The sequence below is a fragment of the Vanessa cardui genome, chromosome 20 (genome assembly GCF_905220365.1).
Source record: "Vanessa cardui chromosome 20, ilVanCard2.1, whole genome shotgun sequence".
In the NCBI taxonomy this organism is placed as follows: Eukaryota; Metazoa; Arthropoda; class Insecta; order Lepidoptera; family Nymphalidae; genus Vanessa; species Vanessa cardui.
In genome coordinates this window covers 12,533,588-12,554,712 of record NC_061142.1, presented here as the reverse complement: position 1 = coordinate 12,554,712, position 21,125 = coordinate 12,533,588, and the positions used below count along the sequence as shown (strand labels likewise).

Genomic DNA, 21,125 nt, shown 5'->3' with positions numbered 1-21,125 from the left:
TGGTATGGTCAATCACAGTTCTTAAATTGTAATCTAAATATTTCTCCCATTACGTTTAAACTACGAACCAGAATTTAAAATACATAGTTATGTGTCACGTGATGATGAACAATGCGCGAGCAACGTAGAAAGGAATCACACGTCCTCTGTCGGAAACTTCATGCGTATTACCCAAGCAGCATATGAATGAATACTAGCGACCGCCCTGACTTCGCACGGTTGCAGTACTGATACCACATATACTACACTTTGTTTATTTACGACATTACAATAGAAACTTCTAAAATTGACAGTGTTTCTTTACTAAGTTGTCCACGTATTATATAAAGAAACTTTCCTCTAGAATCGATCTATAATAGAATCTATCTATTAAAAAACACCTCATCAAAATCCGTTGCGTAATTTTATGAATCTAAGCATACATAGAGACAGACAGTGGTAAGCGACTTTGTTATATACTGTGTAATGATGAATATGTGTAATGTCAATTCAAAAAAAACATCAATACAGGGGTCTACTGAACTCTGACTTTAGGCTGCATGACTCGACCTTCAGACGCGGTACTTTAGTCTTAAACAAAGATGACGCCAAGTGTTCACTCTAGTAGTCCCACAGAGAGGTTATAATAATATTCGCAGAAGGCTATTAGTTAACATAAGGTATTGAGCAACGGTTCTGAGTTATTTTAAACATTATGAACAGATGGCAAGGTCAATAACTTTATACACAATCGTTAATCAAAACAACATTTTTATTAAATGACACAACAAATAACGCGGATATATAAATTATAAAATATTCATTATTTCAATACATCTTACATAAGAGTTTTTGGTCGACTAACTAAATAATTATTATTAATATGAGGAAATACATATCGTCCTCGGAGGTGAAAGAAAATATAAATAGGTATGCTTGTCGTGGATGAAATTTTGCTACGTATGTCCAATCAAACCTCATCAGAGCAGCTTGGTAGAATAAACTTCAAATCGTCCACTCGAAAAGGAGAGCAGGACTAGAAGAGGAACATTTACTGCTTATTACTCTTTAGGCAAATTATTTGTAGAGATATTAGTAAGAAGAAAAAGACAATTTTATTTCAAGCTAGAACGCGATGTTTGCCTTCATTACATGCCTATTTCCAGTGGATAATACCACACAGGTTTCGGATGTCACCTATTGTGCTATTTACTTGATGTTAGGGTTTCGTGTAAGCGTATCTAAAAGCACAAGAGACATATATAACGTCTTAGCTTCTAAGGTTGGTGGTCCATTAGCGATGTAAGGAATGGTTAGTATTTCTTGTAGCGCTGATGAGAGTGGTGACGAACACTTGCCATCAAGTGATTGATGTTACCTGAATAGTAACAATTAATAATAATAAAAATAAAAAAAAATCAAGGTTAAATTTTCAAAATACAAGACAATCCCTCACTTATTCGGATTGCATCTGATTGTTCACAAGTCCTTCCTTTATACTCTATAATTTACAAATTGATCAATTTTCATTAAATTATCGATTTCTACACTTACATCGTCTTCGATATAATAATTGTTTATTCAACTTGACCTCATAAAGTCACGGAACAGCTGAGTCCGACGTGTCGCTGACCGTATCACAGTTAATGTCAGGGGTCATGATTGTAGTGTTTGACATTATCATACACCCTTGGCACCGATCTTGACTATCCTAAACCATGATTATTGAACACGATATATTACTGCTGGTGGGTGGATCTTCTGTTTTCGTTATTAACGATTAACGTTTTATTGTGTCTTATCGTTTGACATGAAAATTAAATAACTATAAGAGGTAACAAATGAGAAATCAAATAATACTCACGTATAGTTACTAAATAATTAAAGACTTTTATTACGTTATCTGCAATATTTAAGCCAAGTTATTGTAACCAATTTTAATTAATTAAATGGAACTTCAGTGTTTTACCTAGACTTGTCACGGCAGTAATCATTCATTGATAAATTGCATTCGAGAATCCCGTTCGATGAATAGTCCCATACCTAAGTACTGGGACAAAATCGGCTTAGGTTAATAATATATAAGATTATATTGCAGATGAGATTCTGCGACCTAGAAGTAAACTTGTAGGTAAATATTTTTTAAAGATATGTATCGCAGGTGAGCACTTCGAGAGGATTTGCTTAAGTCATCTCCTAAGAGGGTAAATTAGAGATTACATTTTGTACGGATTTCGTTATTTCTGATAATAGAGATATGGTCATTTGTATTAAGGCTGATGTCAATGAATAATAATTAAAAGTAAAAAGTACAAGTAACCAAGTACAAGTACAAGTAACAAAGCCTGTAAATTTCCCACTGCTGAGATAAGGCCTCCTTTTCCATTAAGGAGAAGGTTTGGAACGTATTCCACCACGCTGTTCCAATGCGGGTTGGTGGAATGCACATGTGGCAGAATTTTGATGAAATTAGACGCATGCAGGTTTCCTCACGATGTTTTCCTTCACCGCCGAGCACGGGATGAATTATAAACACAAATTAAGCGCATATATATATAGCGGTGCTTGCCTGGGTTTGAGCCCGCAATCATCGGTTAAGATGCACGCGTTCTAACCACTGGGCCATCTCAGAATAATAATTAGTATACATAATTAATGACTGATAATTAGCACAGATTTTCCAATTGCGAAAGCGACTTAGCACGTGCTTAATGAGACACGGTGATCACTGAACCTATATCTATTTTTGCCTTGATTCACCTTGAAACAAGGAACGCATTTAAGAAAATAAAATACCATATTTTTATAGTTTGTTTTTATTGTTAATTATATATTATTAATTTTGTTAGTAGGTTGTGTTTTCTTCAAATTTCGCAATCGTCGGTCCTGTCGCCAGTGAAGCATATAATAGTGGTACCATCTAAAAGTCAAGTGGTAAATGAACTCTATTACACTCAGCACCGTCAATCCCACCACAAACACGCATTGACTGCTAATAGCGGCTGTAAGGTTTAAAAAATATATTAAGTAACATATATCTAAAAAATTTAAAGTAAAAAAAGTCAAGGTTTAAGTAGAGCCAAATACGACATGACCATTTACTACGTGATTTCAATTGACTACACTGACTTTTCAAAGCTGAGTTTAACATTCTAATCTGATAATTTTTAACAGAAAAACTTATAATTGAACGAACCCAGGATGTAATTTGATGATATTCAAATTCTAATACTTACCAAAGACCTCGTACCAACGCAGACCAATATCTAACAAGTAGAGACGCTGGTTTTCTTTCTCGTAGTAAATTGATATTATCGTGGTGTTCGTCAAATCCAGCCCTTTGCTAGAAAATACAAATGAAAAACCTCATGTTACAGTTCTTAGTCGGAGATTTATTATTCTAAAATAACAATAAGATTTTATTGTCTAAATAAATTCCACTATAATATTCAACTTGTAGCAAAAGAATAATAAAACGAAAAATTTCAACTACTAAAAGAAAAATCTAAAGAAAATCCGCCTGCAAGTTGCAGTAAGATGATGTTACTATATTTAATTAGATAAAATCATTTTGTGGTGTGTGTGTTTTTTAAAAACTGAGCCTGTAAAATACAATTATAATCAATTTAGCATTTAACAAATTTAAAAAGGTTATTACTATGTTGAATACTGAAGTTTCAATAATGCTTTAGTGTGCAGTTTATTTAAAAAAATGCCTTTGATTTGATTTGATTCGAATTGTATTTTTCAAAGTAGAAATGACTCACAAGAAGCGGTTGAGAAAGAGCAGCGGCGTGTGCGGCGACGTGACGATCTCGGCGGAGTAGCGCAGCCGCGCGCAGCCCACGCGGCAGTGCGCGCACCACACCGAGTCCTGCCGCTCCTCGCTCAGGCTCTCGTGCGCGCCCTCGCCCGGGTACAGGAACGAGAACTTCTCTGCGGTCGGGGACATTCAGCATATTTATTATTGCATAAATGATCTCGTTGCATTAGGTATAGGTGGGCAACAAGTGGAGAAAAAAGTATTGCTTGCTTATTTTGATGGTACATCTGTTAGATGTGACTCATTGCTAGCCGATGGAAGATTTTTCACAGTCAATGAGCGAGTGTGAGTTTTCTCTATGGAATAAATATGTCAAACAGCAGGAACCTTTGTGCTTCGCCAGACAGGCTAAGTGCTCCAGCGAGCACACGCGCGCGGAGTCGTGCGGCGGCGGCAGCGTGTGCGGCGCGCACCCGCACAGCGCCAGCGCGGCACGCGCGCGGCACCGCGCCACGCACAGCGACCACGAGCGCGCCGCCGCCGCCCCGCGCGCCAGGCTGCAGCCCAGCTGTTTAGAGACAATTTATTGCTGTCGATGTACACTTTCGTATAAAACTCAAGTGAGACTGTTTCTTTAAAACAGTCGACCTAACTATGGGTAAGGTTGACCTCATTTTCGAAACGAACGTGATCCAAGCCTAAATAACAACAACAACAACAACAACAGCCTGTAAATTCCCACTGCTGGGCTAAAGGCCTCCTCTCCCTTTGAGGAGAAGGTTTGGAACATATTCCTCCACGCTATTTCAATGCGGGTTGGTGGAATACACATGTGGCAGAATTTCTATGAAATTTGTCACATGTCACGATGTTTTCCTTCACCCCTGAGCACGAGGTGAATTATAAAGACAAATTAAGCAGGTGAATCAGTGGTGCTTGCCTGGGTTTGAACCCGCAATCATCGGTTAAGATGCACGCGTTCTAACCACTGGGCCATCTCGACTCATACCAAGCCTAAATATTACAATTAATAAAAACACTATGAAAGCTAAATCTACATAGCCTCACCCACTTATCGCTGTGAGATTGTAAGCTGCTAGCAGGTTCCTGTGCTTGGACACTTAGCTTAAAAAACACAGACGCATTTCGGGCGGCGGCATAAAAACGAAATACACCAGCACGTATCGTCGGAAACTGAATGCCGTCGAATATGTCCACCTGCCGAGAACAGATATGATTTTATATGTATATATACGTGTTCAATATAAATCAAGTAACAGAACAGTGAAGACGACCTCAACGTTGTCACCGGGATGGCGAACTAAAGTGAAGTCGTCGGCGTCCTCCCTCACGACCACTCGGAGTCCGGCGTCCTGACCCATCATGTTTACTCTTCGAGGCGGGTTGTTTCTATCTACTGTACTACAATGAAACGGAATATTTGAATACCTTTAAAATCTAAGCAGTAATTTAATGAATTTGAATAGCTACGAATATCTAGAATTGAAGATGCAACAGAAGCCGGAAGTAGCGAGGCGCGTGGCAAACAGCCGTTGGCAGTCCGTGCGCTGCGCTCGCCAACTGCAGCGCACCAGCATCGACTCGCACTTCGGGGACAGCTGTAAATAAAATAACAAGAAAGCCCTTAATCTTTAATTAAGGCCTGTTATAATATTTGTGCTCTTAATAATTTTATGTTACCTATTCATATAATAAAATTGGGGTGTTTTTAATATTAAACTAGCCTTTTTACTCAATGCACATACACGGTACATAAACCAAAATGACATTTTTTATAATTTTTGTATGTCTGTCTGTTTGTTCCGGCTGATCTTTGGACCGATTTTGACGGGATTTTCTTTAACAGATAACTGATATAATAAGGAGTAACTTAGGCTAGAATAATACTTTTTTTGTTAAATTTGTGCCGTATATGCACATAGGTATTAAAGTAAACAGTTAGTAAAGTTACATATTCTATGACTAAAATATTTCACATCTGTGTATCTCATATTCTTTGGCATATATCATGTATAAAAGTTGAAGCATTGCATATGTAAAGCAGAGTGTCTATGAAGTGCGTCACAGTCCGTATAATTGTACAGTCTCGTTAATAAATCGTGAACCAGTTAGTGACTTTCATTATCCCCAACAGCAGCCCAGCAACAAATTCAAACGCGCACAAAATTGCTGGCATAGCTAGTGTAGACTAATAGCAATTATTAAACGAATCATAATATATTGATAAATGCCAAAATGTGCTTTATTACAGTTATAACTTAATTTAATTACTTTGTACAAAATATTAGTGACATTTGTCTCTCGAGCGACTTCATCAAGGTAGCTGACGAACCGAGGATCAATAGTTGCTTCGCTTCGCGAGTGCAGGGCGCCGAATGTCAACAAATTCTGCTTGATTTCTTTCATAGTATAGATGTGATTCGTGTCTAATAAATATCTAGAAAAAAGGTTCGTCTAATTTTATAATTGTAATAAATCGTAATGTGTCAAAATTATTTATATGTTTTTTTATAGCAAAAGCGCAAAGACTGTTAATAAAATTGTTGCTTCCATTATTTTAACAGGCGCTATAATAACAAAGTATTACTGAAAATACTACTACTTATATATCTACTATGAGTAGATATATAATTAAATTAAATGAATACATTTTTTAATAATTTATCGCTTATATTTATTTTTATATTTATTTATAAAAAAAAGTTAGATTCAAGAGCTGATTTATTTTTTGCACAGAGTATTGTAAAATATTGCTAGTGTTCTTACTACCATTAAACACAGTGTCAATATTTAGATATAGTTATTTTTCAGTTTTTATTATACTTGAATTAAATGGATGAACATTTTGTAATACATATTTCACAATTTAACTCACATATATTTTGCATAGTCATCTAGCGCAGATCGACTAATGATATTATAGCTGCAAATAGCAACCGCTGGGAAGTCAATTTGTTGCACAGGGTGCTGCACGGTTTGCTGATTGACCGTCAATCGAGGTCGATGCCAGAACCAATGGATGTTCCAAGCAACCACAATGAGTCCGCATACCATTGTAACTAAGAGTACAATCAGGTAGAGCAACCTGAAGATAAGATGCACCCATTAAACAAATTAGGTACACCCATGGTTTCTTCCTCGACCAATTGAAAATGGATATCGCGCCTATGTTGAGGCAATTAATTAATAAATCCATCAAGTGATTTCCTTATTGAGCAAATGGCTATCGCAAACTCCTAATTTTAAAATCCGGCTCGGAGCATTTATGTAATTCGACTAAAGTTCGACGGAGTTTATAATTCCGAATCTCGGAGAGCACGTAACGTTGTAGTCTTTCGCGTACACCCTTACCGATCCTGAAGGATGTACCATATCATTGGATAATGAGAGCGAAGGACTATTCCCTCGTAATTTATATTGATTACAGGTGTATTGTCACACACTTGTGCACTATTTGTTCCGCGCACTAATGTCTTTTCAGAGCTGCCTTGACCAAAATCGGTCAATATAGAAATAAAGGACAATTTGGATGAACTCAAACGCAAAGGCAGATTTTCATCTAATGCAGATTTATCCAAGACGTTTCAATTCACCGAACACATGTTGAATTATAAGACCATATGAAATTACTGCTATACTTGAATCGAAATTAATGTAAACCTTTAATTGATAAACTAAAACATTTAAAAATGTATGTAGCACGTAGAAAAGTGGATTCAAGATACGTCGATGAACAGCGATACTCTAAACGTACCTTATTGGCTTCGGACTTTCCTTATCCAAAATGAATCTGAAACCTTCTACGGAACTGTTCCTGCAGAACTCCACCATTGCTTCGTGGAAACTTTTTCTAAATCGCGTCTCGGCTCCTGAGAATTCATTCAGACCGAATTTGATCGGCCGGGACACATTTAGGATAGGTTTGGTCACCTTTTTAGACCACAAGTTTGGATCCACGGTGCGCATGATGAGGAGTTATGGATAAATGAAAGGCAATTGATTTTTTAGCAGCGTGCAGACTCTTCGTGACTGAAGTAATTAAGTTTACAATTTAATGGTGAGAATTTATTTCTAAATACCGCCATAAAAACATTCACAGCTATAATTAGGAACTAATTATTAATAGCCGAGATGGCTCAGTAGTGGGACACGTGAATCTTGACCAGCGATTGAGTTTCAACCCCAGACAAACTCTTCACGTGGACGGGCAAGTAGGCACCTGATGATAAGTAGTCTTTACGGACTTCTAAGCTATTGCACTCCCACTTCTGTATTTAGTACACTGATTCACTAACTCCTCAAAATAGATCGAAAGCAATAAATGGTTGTAGATTATCTAATAAGTAGTTTGTAGCAACTCAGAAGTGGTTGCGCGAAGCATGAACACTACCACAAATTTGGAGAAGCCAAAAGAGAGGCCCAAGTCCAGCAGTGGGACGAACACAGAGAGTTCATCTATGTCGTTATATTTAATGCATTTTTGTTTGTGGAAAAATGAGTCTACGCAATAAAACAGTAATTCTGTGTGGTAACTCGTATATTTCATTTCTCTATTACACTGTACCGATTAATAATTTAAAATACATCAATTTCGTAATATCTTATTTTTGTTTTTTTATTTAGTTCATAAAATTTCTAATACAATATGAAACATCGGAGACAATAAATTTGATTTATTTTTACTGACATTCTACTTTTATTAACGTTCTAATACAAAAATATATATATTTGTACAATAAATATTAATCTTCTAGAAAATGTTCAATATACATATATGTGATTTATCTTAATTATATAAATACTGATTAGGTACAGTTAGGTCGCACAGTTAAAATGATACTTTTACGAAATACCAACTTCATTGAATGAAAGTCAATAAACTTAACTGGTAACTTAATACTAAAACACCTTTGGTGGAAAATAACAATAAATAAAATCAACAATTTACATACAAAAGTACTAACTTACTAAGAAGATCATTGGTTCGTTTTAAAATTAGCATGACGTCATAAATGTGTCGAAGAAAAGAGCCAATCACGGAGCGCTTTGAATCAGATTGGCCAATGACTGAACAATAAAAATAGTCATCTCATCTATGTGAGAAACTATCTTTATTTTTCATAAACATATGAAAATATCTCAAGCGCTTATATACAGTGTTCATTTTTTTTTTGTTGACGCTACAAGCAATATTTCAATATGTACACGTATTTAAGATTTTTTTTGTTATCCTTACATTGAGAGTTCTTTAATTCAGTAGAGAATTGTGCGTGCTGTAGAGCGCCATATATTAAAACAAAAAGCATTGAATGTGCAAAGATATGAAGCTTCTTAAACATTTATAAGAATATTAATTATGTTTGCTTTACAAAAATACATCATCCCTTCCTTACGAACGCCTACAATTATTCCAATATATCACATTAAGAAAAAACTTTACGACTAACACGATAGCAAAGTTTCTCGAGAAATCTTAAACACTAATATACAACTTTATCATATTATACATTGTATGAACCGAGCTGGCTCAGTGGTTATCGCGCATGTCCGAATATAGCGGCTTCTAATGCGGACTATTCAATTTTCACTTGTTAAAAGATTCCGAAGAAAAACGCCATGTATCGGATAAAGTTCTATCACATGAATTAACCAAGCCAACTAGAGCAGCTTGGTGGGGCATTCTACAAACCTTCTCGTAGTCTGAGAGTACATCAGTTCGCATTGGTACGGCGGGCTATAAAACGCTCTAAAAGTCAACTAAAAAGAAGGTTACGCCTTTGCACTGCAGTAGGAAAGACACATGACATTATAATAGGCCATCCCCTTTGCTATATTATGTATACACTCAAACAGCAATAATATATTTGGCTGTGCTTATAGATCAGCCTCATATTCCTCTAACAGCTTATATTGTAATAAGCACACATTTAGGCACTTTCTAAAATTTCATTTATGAAGTAATATTCTATGTATACAATAATTCAACACCGAGACACAGAAATCCAAGCGTATATAATATAATATAATTTTATAAGTTAAAATTTCATGTCCTAGTTTCAATTCATCCGCGAAATATATTATGTTTTGTAGAGTAGTATGTCTACAGTTTTTTACCAGTAAATACATGTATATAATGTGGTGTTTTTAGCGAGTACTTTAAGTGATACTTTCTTTCTTCAGTTAACTTGTTAAATATTCAAATGATTGAACTGGCTGATCAATACTCACATTTATAATAATAATAGTAGAGTCTTGTACTTTGGAAATTTCGTAAATTCGAAATTTGAATGTTACTTTTCTTAAAATATGTACTTCGATAAAAATAGAAAATTTGTTTTGGAAAACATAAATGGCACTGATGAAGTAGATTTGAAGACCGGTAAAATTTATTTCTTTAGGTCTTCTGTGTCGAATTGACAAGTTTCATATTTAGAATTTTTTTTTCTGATTTAAACGAGCTGCTTATAAGAGGAGAAGAACGAGCCGTACAGCAGTCACATATGATGCGTAACCTCTGGCATGGAACTTCCCTGAGAATAGGTCGGGACCAACCGGCAGCAACCCTAGAGCGTTAACTGATCAAATTAAGTCGCTCGTCCCCGGCTGACCACCTCGCAGCGCTGGTTGGAGAGCACGAGAAGTGGTCCGAGTGCACCGGCCGGCGTCGGTGCGGCGTCGGGGCGGCGTCGGGGCGCGTCGGATCGGCGTCGGGGCGGCGCTCACAGCAGCGCGGGCGGCGGCGCGCGCGGCGGCGCGGGTCACATGCGCGCCGCCAACAGTAGCGCTGCCAGCAGCAGCAGCGACACGCCGCCCACGCTCACGCGGGACGACTTCGACAGGATGCCCTTCCCTGCAGCGATATTTGCACCGTTGCACATTACAAGCTTTTCGACCGACTGTATTACTACGGGCTGTCTGGTAGAAGTCATATACGTCAGTATAATGTCAGTTGCGTCAAATGAAACCAAATTTTCTTGGTAGTGAGGCTTTGTCAAGCCCTGGGTGAGTACCACCCACTTATCAGATATTCTACCGCCAAACTACAGTACTTGATATTGTTGTGTTCCGGTTCGAATTGTGAGTGAGCCAGTGTAACTGCAGTCACAAGGAACTTAACATTTTAGTTCCCAAGATTGATGGCGCATTGGCGTTGAAAGGAATGGTTAAATCAAAACAATATAAGCTTTATTCAAGTAGGCTTTTACAAGCACTTTTGAATCGTCATTTTACAATTAAGTGAAGCTGTGGTAACGGTTCGGAAAGTAGATTCTCGAGAGAAGAACCGGCGAGAAACTCAGTAGTTAATCTTTTTCAACATTTACAAAATACAAAGTCATGTTAGTTAAATACAATTATTTAAATAAATGTATCCTGCTTGGAAGACAACAGGTATTAACTCCACGCATTTTTATAATCTATAAAATCTTGTATCGAATAATATTCTTTTATTGCCATTGTCTATGAGCGATGGTGACCACTTAACATTAGGTAGCCCATATACTCGTCCACCAAGCAGTAGCATAAAAAAACCAAAGAGATATAAATTAGTTTCCTTACATCGTTCAGCGAGCTTCTTGTAGCAGCAGCAGTCCCTGAGGCGAACGTAGCGCACGCAGTCGTGCGCGAGCGGGCGACAGCGGTGCGGGCCGACGTAGCACGTGTGCGGCAGCCAGGGGAAGGGCTCGGGCAGGTAGTGCCGCTCGCAGCAGCAGTGGTCGGCGAGCACGCGTGTCTCGCAGTATTCCAATTCGCGGCGCGTGCACACCCCGCATCCTACCCTCGTTTCTGGAACTGAGGAAATTTAGGAACTATACTAACTTTTATTATTTACAATTAGACTAAAAGTAGAAAAATAGCACTTGGAGAAGATATAAATTTCTGTATATACCGATTTGCAATCAATTTTAAATCGTTTATTTTAAAGAGACTTTTTAAGAAAGTACCACTCTCATAGTGCTTAGAGAACATTAAATTTTGTAGTACATTGCTTAATTAAGTACACCCATTCTTAAACAAACCATCCAGACTATTTGTACAAAACTTGCGCTAATTTTGATCAGGTCATCAAGGCAAGGTGGGGCATGTAATGGTACATGCCCCACCTTCCCGCATTAATTAGCGTAAAAAAGACACTATGTCTTATATAATGTTAAATATATATACTGAAAAAATCAAAGATTTTTACTAGAATGAAACCGGAACGAAATCGAAGAACTGTGCCAATTGAAAACCTGCTGATAACCATCAAACTTCTTATTAATTATGAGTATGATACACATACACAATCTTTTCTTTCTTTATTCTTTACATAGTTAAAACAAAGTCGCTTACCGCTGTCTTCTCTATGTATGCTTACGCAACGGATTTTCATATGATTTTTGTATGATATAATATAGTAGAGTAACGATGACAATTTTAGAAGTTTCTAATGTGATATCGTAAATAATCAAATTCTGTAGTAAATTTAGTATCAGCATTGCACCCGTGCGAAGCCGGGCGGTTCGCAAAAAAATTAATGATGTGAATTTAATTTCGGATTCTTGTCACTCGGCGACGCGACTTCCCCTCGGCATTCTAATTACATAAGTATGGCATATCGCGTTGTGTAACGCGCGTCATCAACAATGGCTGTCTTGTCATACACGCAATATTAACATTGCAACGCGCTACCGATGTGAATATGTTACACTTCACATATAAATCAAATCAAATGTATTTTATTCTAGTAATTTTTACAATAAATAATTTTCGAAACACCAATGTTTCAAGTCTGGTAGAGACCAAAGTAGTCTCTAGGGAGGAGATACTCACATAGAAGCTCTTTTCAAATAAACAAATTTACAATGCTGTTATTCATAAATATTATACAATCAATCCTTTGCTGGAACCCGATCTAGAATTCAGGCGCCTTTTTTTTCAATAAATATTATTGTATATTGTATTATTTAAATAAATAATAAGATTTTATTGTTAACAACAACAACAGCTAAAAAATATATAAGTAAATTCTCACTGTTGGACTAAAGGCCTCCTCTCCCTTTGAGGAGAAGGTTTGGAACATGTTCCACCACGCTGTTCCAATGCAGGTTGGTGGAATACACATGTGGCAGAATTTTTATGAAATTTGTCACATGCAGGTTTCCTCACGATGTTTTCCTTCACCGCTGAGCACGAGATGAATTATAAAGACAAAATAAGCACATGAAACAGCGGTGCTTGCCTGGGTTTGAACCCGCAATCATGCACGCGTTCTAACCACTGGGCCCTCTCGTCTCTTTATTGTCAATTTATTCTTAAACTATGTAAATTTGTTGAATGATCTATGGATCACAATATTCGAAATCTTATTGTATACTAGCGTATGGTAGTGTCTAAAACATTTCCAGTAACTGCAGTCACTTATTATTATTTAGTTGTATTTATATTATTTAGCTTTACAAAGTCATTGCTATACAATCAATATAGATAACTAGCATAAACCGAAATTTAAAGAAACGCTTATTTAAAATACTAGTTCTTTCTGCTCGAGGAGCAATCTGATATTTTAAAAACGGCATCACTGATAGGTATTGATTGAATAGCCGGGGATGCCGTACGCATGTCAAGTGCAAGGATTGCAGTATTGATTCGCTGTTCCATAAAAATACACTACACTGTCCTTAATAAACCGACTGAGTTACGTAATAGAATACCTAACAGCATCACGTCGTAACTTCGCACTTGGACATATATTCTTATATGATATTTAGTATATGATAGATATGTGATATATTCCAGTGATTATTGGACGATAGCTGCACATAAAAGTTCGGTTATGGTCTTATTTTGAAGAGCTCAGCCTTAGATATGCAGAAAATTAAACGGGATTCTTGAAATAATTTCAGAGACTTGAACAAATTTACTAGCCGGTACTACAGTTGAATTAAAACAAACCAAATGTAAAACGTTCGCAACATACGACTTCAGTTAACAATGAAATTAAATCAAAACAAAACTTGACTTAGACTTCGAAAATGTAAAAATCAGTTGAATTTGAATATCGGTGATTGAAACTGATTTCAGTCGATATGATGTTAGGACACCTATGACAGACAGACGAGACAGACGACGCGCCGACCGCCTTCCACTAAATACTATTTCATTAAGTGTGGCATTATTGAAAGCTAACCTTCTGAAAGATCTTACTTCGTATCTGACTGGAAATATTATGATAATCGACTCATGGTGTAACTCTTATATGGAAGTAACAATTTCAGTTGTCGCTTATTACTTAAGAGAAATAAAACTTGTCTTTGTAATCCCGTCACGTTGAGTTATCAAAGATTATCATCACTAGATCGTTACTTTTACGTTAAGAAGGAATACATTTTTTGATGTTATATTGTATGACAGTGTTTAATATTGTCCAAATGTTATCAATTTCTAAATTCAAGGAGCTATCTTCTGTGTGCTGTTCGATATTGTTCCCGAAATCCTGACACTTTAAATTGAATATATTTAATCACAATCTTTGTTCAGTTCAGATTAGGTGTTCCGAGCTCTAGACCGTCACAGCTCACTAACGAATAGCATATCTGACATTTATGGTGAGTAACATCACACACAATGGAATTCGCATGACTCTATAACGTATTTTTAACCCAGTGTTGATAGCCACTCATACAATAGTAAAAGAAACACTCTATTATACTACCACTTAATTTCATATTCAATATATCCTATATGCGAAGTAAATCACTAATCATATACAATACAATAATAAAACCCAGCGAGGTTCGCCTTATTTCTCCAAGTCGACTGCACATATAACATTGCTGTAGATTGCAGAGATTACACAGACCAATTTTCAATAAGCGCTAATATCAGCAAATCTTCTCACTCGTGTAGCTAACCTAACTCAAGAAACGTATGTTATGTTTTCGTTTACTTTAATTATAGTGCGCATATTTTTACGGTGCCAATAAAAATATAAACATCATTAAACCAAACGACAGTTATCGGGGATCCCCCGATTACAACAAAGTTGCTTTCGCTATATATCATGTTAGGTAATACAAACATAACAGACACGGCAAAATAAATGACAATAAATAAAATTGTAATTAAAACTCCGTGTGAGTTTCAACAATAACTAATAATTAACTTTTATAATATTTTTTCAAATACAATAGAAAGAGGCAAAGAGATACAGAAAGAAAGAGATTGGTCGTCTTAAGAGGGCATAACGCTTAGTACTTGCGTGAAGATTTTAGTCAGTTTACTTGACTGCAAGTCGCGTAAAAGAACAACGCTCCAATGGTATTCGTAAAAAAAATCCAAGGCAGCAATAAAATGTGACGCGACAAAGACAAATCGAAGGCTGCTCGATTTCTAGCAAAAACTGGATTCGGTCGTGCATGAAATCACAAAAATAGAGAAAATAAATCATTCGAACAACTAACTGCTTAGATTCGGATCACAGATTTTATCTTAAATAAGTATTATCGTTGCAGAGAAACATCGATATAGTTTATTAACTAGTCGGTAAAACATAGCTGTTCCTATTTGTTCGCTGAGTTTAAGAGTTTTCGGAGCTTACTCTACGCTATTCCAATGCAGGTTAGTTAAATAAGTAACATAATTCAAACCAACGCAGGTTTCCTCACGTTGACTTCCTCTATCACTAAGAATGACGTGAATTGTTTTAAACACAATTTAAGCTCATAAAAAAACGTTGGTTCTTGCCCAGTATTCACGTACTATCTTGGGTAAGATTCCTATATTCTACGAATTGGGTAACCCCATCTTAAAATAAAATGCAACAGAAAAACATTTCTAAAATGACTTTAAAAGTATTGAGTAAATGTCATCAATATGCGAATATTCTCATCACGAGATCTCCGAAACTAATGGTTCGTTTTTGAAAATCAATAAATTCATAGATTGAAATGAGAACTTTGCGTGATTATTTCTCGTTGAAAACAAGACTGTCAGTCTGATATACAAGCCATTTTTGAAAAATCTTTATCATGATCACAAATATTGGGTTAGCTTAAAAATTGCGCCAGCAGACTTTTTACTTTGCCGTAACGTGCTTTAAGAGATCGCTCTGTAGCGATAAGGCCGCCCATTGTAACATACATTACATTTGTTTGTTTTCCCTGTAATTGTTTTGTCTCGTAAACTGTATTGTTATTATATTATTTTGCTCACATTCAATTATGTTGCACAGAACCAAGAGACAATACCGACATATTAGTGTAAGAAAAATACGAAAGGTATAAGAGATTCATCTTCTCAAGAATACTGTCTTCAAAATTCGTAAACTATAAACCTAATCTATCGACAACACAGAACAACATAAAATTACTTGTCATATAGTGGAGTCACCATAGTCAATCAAAATATACTTTACGTTGAGTAAAGTAGGCTCATAAAATAAATTTCTATCGTTATGTTATGTTAATGTACGAAAAGTTGATTTTACCGAGAAGTACCGGCAAGAAACTCAGTATCATAAAAGTATCATATAAAATACAATTATTTTTTTATATATCCTGCTTAGTCCATCCGTACAACTGAAAATAAATATAATGATATATAATTATTAATTTGTTAATATAAATTTAGGTTTTTTTAAATATGAAATATGCATAAGATAGATGCATAAAATATTAAATATGATAAGATCTTTATTTACTTTCATATTGTTTTGGTATCCGTCTTAGGACATTGTGAATTTTTTCATAAGGAATTTATTCAATTTCAATTTTATAAATCATGTAATACAAGAGTGAAAATGTGCCTCAAGTGAACAATCACACAATAGATTCACGGCCGCACGGCGAGCGCACCACGCCCTGCAGCCTTGGACACCCCGTTTTGTTGAAGCCTTATAATTTGCAACTGCTCACTGTGACCCTCCGAAATATGCAAGTACGTGACGCCGTCGTCACAACTTACGTAATAAAATCAAAAATTAATAAACAACATGACAATACAAATTTTGTATAAGTAGTTTTCCTTCTATTTTTGACTATATGCCTCAAAAATAACTAGATTTCAAATTAAATGAATAGTAATTTGTATAGTACAGTAATGTTTTTAGTAAAAATCTTTCGCATAGTAACACTAAAAGGAATTCTACTTTAGTTTTTCCAAAAGTCCATTTTCATGTTAGCCATGTGATCGGATTACTGTTTTTTTTTAACAAGTGAATCTATTGCTTCCACTGGTAACAAGATGTGAATATTTTGTCCAGAGGATCGGAAAAGCTAACATTCATGCCGTCAGTTCACTTGGCCGTAATTTGTGCACTAACTTATTACAAATTAAAAGAAATAATCGTTTTGTAAACACATTATATTTAGGTATATAGAGAAATATATACATAAATATATAGATCCCCAAGTAGTCGGGACAGACAGCTAGCAGTAAGTATACAAAGTACTTAGTAATGTCGTTTAGTTGTTACCAAACACAAGCAAAGCGACTTAACTGTATTAAAGGAAAGTCACTCCCTTAGTCCCAACGGTTGTTTAGAATGCGCACTACAATACAAATGCATTGGAAAACGGATATCGTGCACTTTTACGGACACATACGTTATCATATATTGAGCCCTAGAATAGAGCCCCTACTCTATTTATTGTATGTACTAAAGGAAACTACTTTAAAGGCTTTCAATTGAAATACAATTATATACTCTTACATATACATTTGATATAACATTCCATATTATATCTGTGTTACTTATTGAATGATGAGTGAGTCAATGTAACTATGGACTCAAGGGACATAACATTTTAGTGTCTATAGATTATAGGTGACGCTCTTCCGGTATAGTTAATACGTCTTAATTTATACTTGAAATGAAATTGGATTGACTGAAATATCCACTATTTACTAAATACATATGTATATTACACGGTACATATACCAAAATAACATTTTTTATAATTTTTGTCTACATGTCTGTTTGTTCCAGCTCTGTAACAGTTGGACCGATTTTGACAGCATCTTTACTAGCACATACAGACCATAAACTTTTTGTTAAATTCAAGTCGAGGGCACACCAGTGTCAAATAGTGACCAGTGAATGTGGACGAAATGTGAATGAAAACCAGTTTTCATGTAAAAAATAAAATTAATTTCTTTGTAAAAATTTTTTAACAACTGAAATAGAAAAGATAAATTAAATTGAAATTTGAATAAAAAAATTGCTATTGACCTCAATAAATGGTATAAATTTAAATGTAATATTTTTCTTCTGATATAAATAATGATTTATAATGACAATTACAATTGGTATAATTAAGGTGGATCCGCCCAATCATGCAACTTCTTCGAAACCATTTTCTAATTGAGAAAATCCATTAGAAATTCGATTTGATTAGATTTTTTATTAAGACTATAATTAACTTCAAAAAAAGTACAAATTATTTTAAATACTTTTGAAGCATTTAACTGAAAAAACAATAAACGATAGGTTAGGCATTCGAAGATAAACCATGACTCAAAAAAAGGAACTCATAACTCTCCGTAGTCTGGTTGGTGGAAAAATGAACTGAAAAACAAAGATATCTAACAGTCACGGGGCGCCTGGGAACTGTGATACACCAATACAGATATTTAAATACTTGGTCGAGACGATAGATATTTCGAAAGATATATAAGGTCGAACTTTTTAAAGCCAGTCTGGATAATTATCAGGCAATCTATATATTCTAAAGTCAAATAGAGCATAATAGTGTTGTGTTCCGGTTTGAAAGATGAGTTAAGCAGAATTATTAATATCTACAGACACAAGAGAAATAACATCTTAGTCCCCAAATTTAGTCGCGCATCAGCGATGTTAGAAATGGTTAATGGATGGATAATATTACTTATAGCTCCAATATCTATAGCAGTGATGGACACTTACCATCAGGCTCATTTGCTTGTCCTTCCTATCTCATAACAAAAGAGTAGGGAGCAATGTTCTACTATCTATTTAGTTTTTATCTAGTTATCGTAATGGTGTATCAGCATATATGTATATCAGCATATTGGAACTTGTAAGGTCTCCAATCAAACGACTCAATGTGTTTTGTTTAAATCCGAGTCATCAAACAAACAAGTCAACTCTTTATTATTAGTATGATTCCTCGCTAACCTCGGTAACGTTAGATTTAATGAACGCCTAATTAACAGAGGACACTCATGATTGCAGCATGATTGCAGGGTGCTGGGCGTAATGATACGAGTACTATGGGACTCATGATGAACGCTGACAATTTGATACAGATTGTGATGAGGCTAGCTCAGAACAAAGCAATACTGAGTATTAATGTTTAGTGGTACACTAATGCAGCTCTTATATGAACGTATAAGCTTGCACAAAGTCCTACTAAACTCCATATGTGTATTTATTAGCTTTAAGAGCAAGGAATTTTCTATAAATTGCTTAAGAATTTTACTACATTTGAACAGCACAATACAAACTATTCAGCTCAAAGAGAAAATAATTTTACAACTCAACACACCACCAACCTAGGGAACTAAGATGTTATGTCCCTTGTGCCTATAGTGACACTGGTTCACTCACCCCTGAAACCCGAACACAACAATACAGAGTACTATTGCTTGGTAGAATATCTGATAAGTGAGTGGTACCTAGGCTTGCTACAGATTAAACGTCGCAAGTGGAACTGGATCGACCACACGCTCCGAAGTGATCCTGAACACATCCCGAGGCAAGCCCTAGACTGGATTCCTCAAGGAAAGCGAAAACGTGGCCGCCCTAAGGCAAGTAACGCCCTAATTGGCAGGACGTAGAACGAAATTAAGCGCGAAGCTCAAGACCGAACCGGCTGGCGGAGCACTGTGGAGGTCCTCTGCCCCATCTAGGGGACATAGGAACTTAAGTCAAGTCAAGACCTAGGCTTGCACGAAACCCCACGATTTTAATATTTTAACACATGTGAGGTGATATAAACTAGTAGATAGAGTTTAAATGTCTTTGAGTAGCAGAGTTTTTATTTGCCCGACAATTGGTTTATAATTCACATTGAGTTTGGCGGTGTTGGACATCGTGTAGCAGCATCTGTCGGATGACACCCGACTTTCAGCAACGTAGTAACATGCTGGATTCCCTTAAAACCTTCTCCTTACAAGTAAAAGGGGTTACTCTTTTAAGGAGAACTCAAATAAATACTGAAGGACGCTTTTTATATATTAATGCGAATGTGCAAGAGTTTCTTTTTCAGTGATGTAGTTACATATTTCGAGATGTACAAAGAAACACTGATGTTCCTTGGCGCTAATGAACAACTACGATAAACTGCATTAAGCTAATTGTTGACAGTGATGTGCACATTTTATGCACATGACACGACACATAATTAAAATTAATCATCGCAACAATAATCGCTTGTTAGCGCTGCAGTTTTTTTCCAGGATAGCCAAAATAATATTACGTACTACTTGTGTAAGAGACTTTAAGTCGCTTTAAACTTAATCAGTGACAAATGGACCATGATAGTTAGTCAAAGTTGAGTCAAAGTTAGCAAAATCAATGAAATATATAATTTTCATTGCTCCTAACCCTATAACTCTACCTCACGCGCTTTTAAGAATGGTACAACCACAATACTAAGTACTTTTGCCTATACATACTAATAGAATATGAATCGAGTATGTTATTGTACTAAAGTGATCGAAGTATTCAAATAACTCGAATAAAATTACAGTGTCCACTATTTGGATTAAAGTCATCAATCAGTCGCGTTAAATTCAGAGCTTCAATTAATACTAACTATTGCATCTATTTTATGAAGCTGACTCATTCAAATGCCACTAATATAAATTCTCTGATATGTTATATTGTTTAATATTTCCATATTGTTCTGTTTCTGTTGAAACTCTAGAAATAATGAAAAAATTAAAAGTATGAAACATTACCAGAAAGTCTATAGCCATTTTTCAAATAATGTGTGTATTATGTTAAATTTTATATATCTTAGAATAAAAACATATATCATCAAAATTTAGCCTTTAACAAAAAAAGCACAGGCAGGTATCATTAGTGTGTATGTATTGCTCCTCTATCAACTATCTACTGAAATAAAACGACGCTCGAAAATACATACAAAAACGAACATACGTATCGACAATATACACATAATCGCAACGCACACACACATACAAATAAACAATTGCTAACACTAAAAAATACGTATTCATATGTTAATAAGGCATACAAATTCACACGAACGCCGTCGGTTTGTCGCGCATTTACAAAAACATCCCATTTTACTTCACGATTATTCTTTAACTCGCGTAAAGTAGATAACTACAAGGAACGGATTAGATCCTTATGTCTATTTTAGACAAATGGCCACTT

General features: G+C 35.7%; 2 protein-coding genes across 2 annotated transcripts in view; both read right to left on the bottom strand.

Annotated features, from left to right (window-relative positions):
• Positions 1-2,805: 2,805 nt before the first annotated feature.
• Positions 2,806-7,729, bottom strand: LOC124538566 (sodium channel protein Nach-like). Its single transcript, XM_047115657.1, has 10 exons — positions 7,518-7,729; positions 6,639-6,848; positions 6,035-6,200; positions 5,234-5,361; positions 5,038-5,164; positions 4,811-4,960; positions 4,130-4,310; positions 3,747-3,915; positions 3,216-3,322; positions 2,806-2,981 (listed from the first exon to the last, which is right to left on the bottom strand). Exons 1-10 carry the CDS (start codon positions 7,727-7,729, stop codon positions 2,806-2,808), a joined length of 1,626 nt encoding a protein of 541 aa, XP_046971613.1.
• Positions 7,730-10,438: 2,709 nt separating this feature from the next.
• Positions 10,439-21,125, bottom strand: part of LOC124538269 — a 30,413-nt gene continuing 19,726 nt past the window's right edge. Inside the window, exons 4-5 of the mRNA XM_047115273.1 lie at positions 11,321-11,554; positions 10,439-10,613 (exon numbers count right to left, since the gene is read on the bottom strand). Of these exons, the coding sequence (XP_046971229.1) occupies positions 10,522-10,613; positions 11,321-11,554 (326 nt within the window). The 3' untranslated portion in view covers positions 10,439-10,521. The remainder of the gene's footprint in view (positions 10,614-11,320; positions 11,555-21,125) is intronic.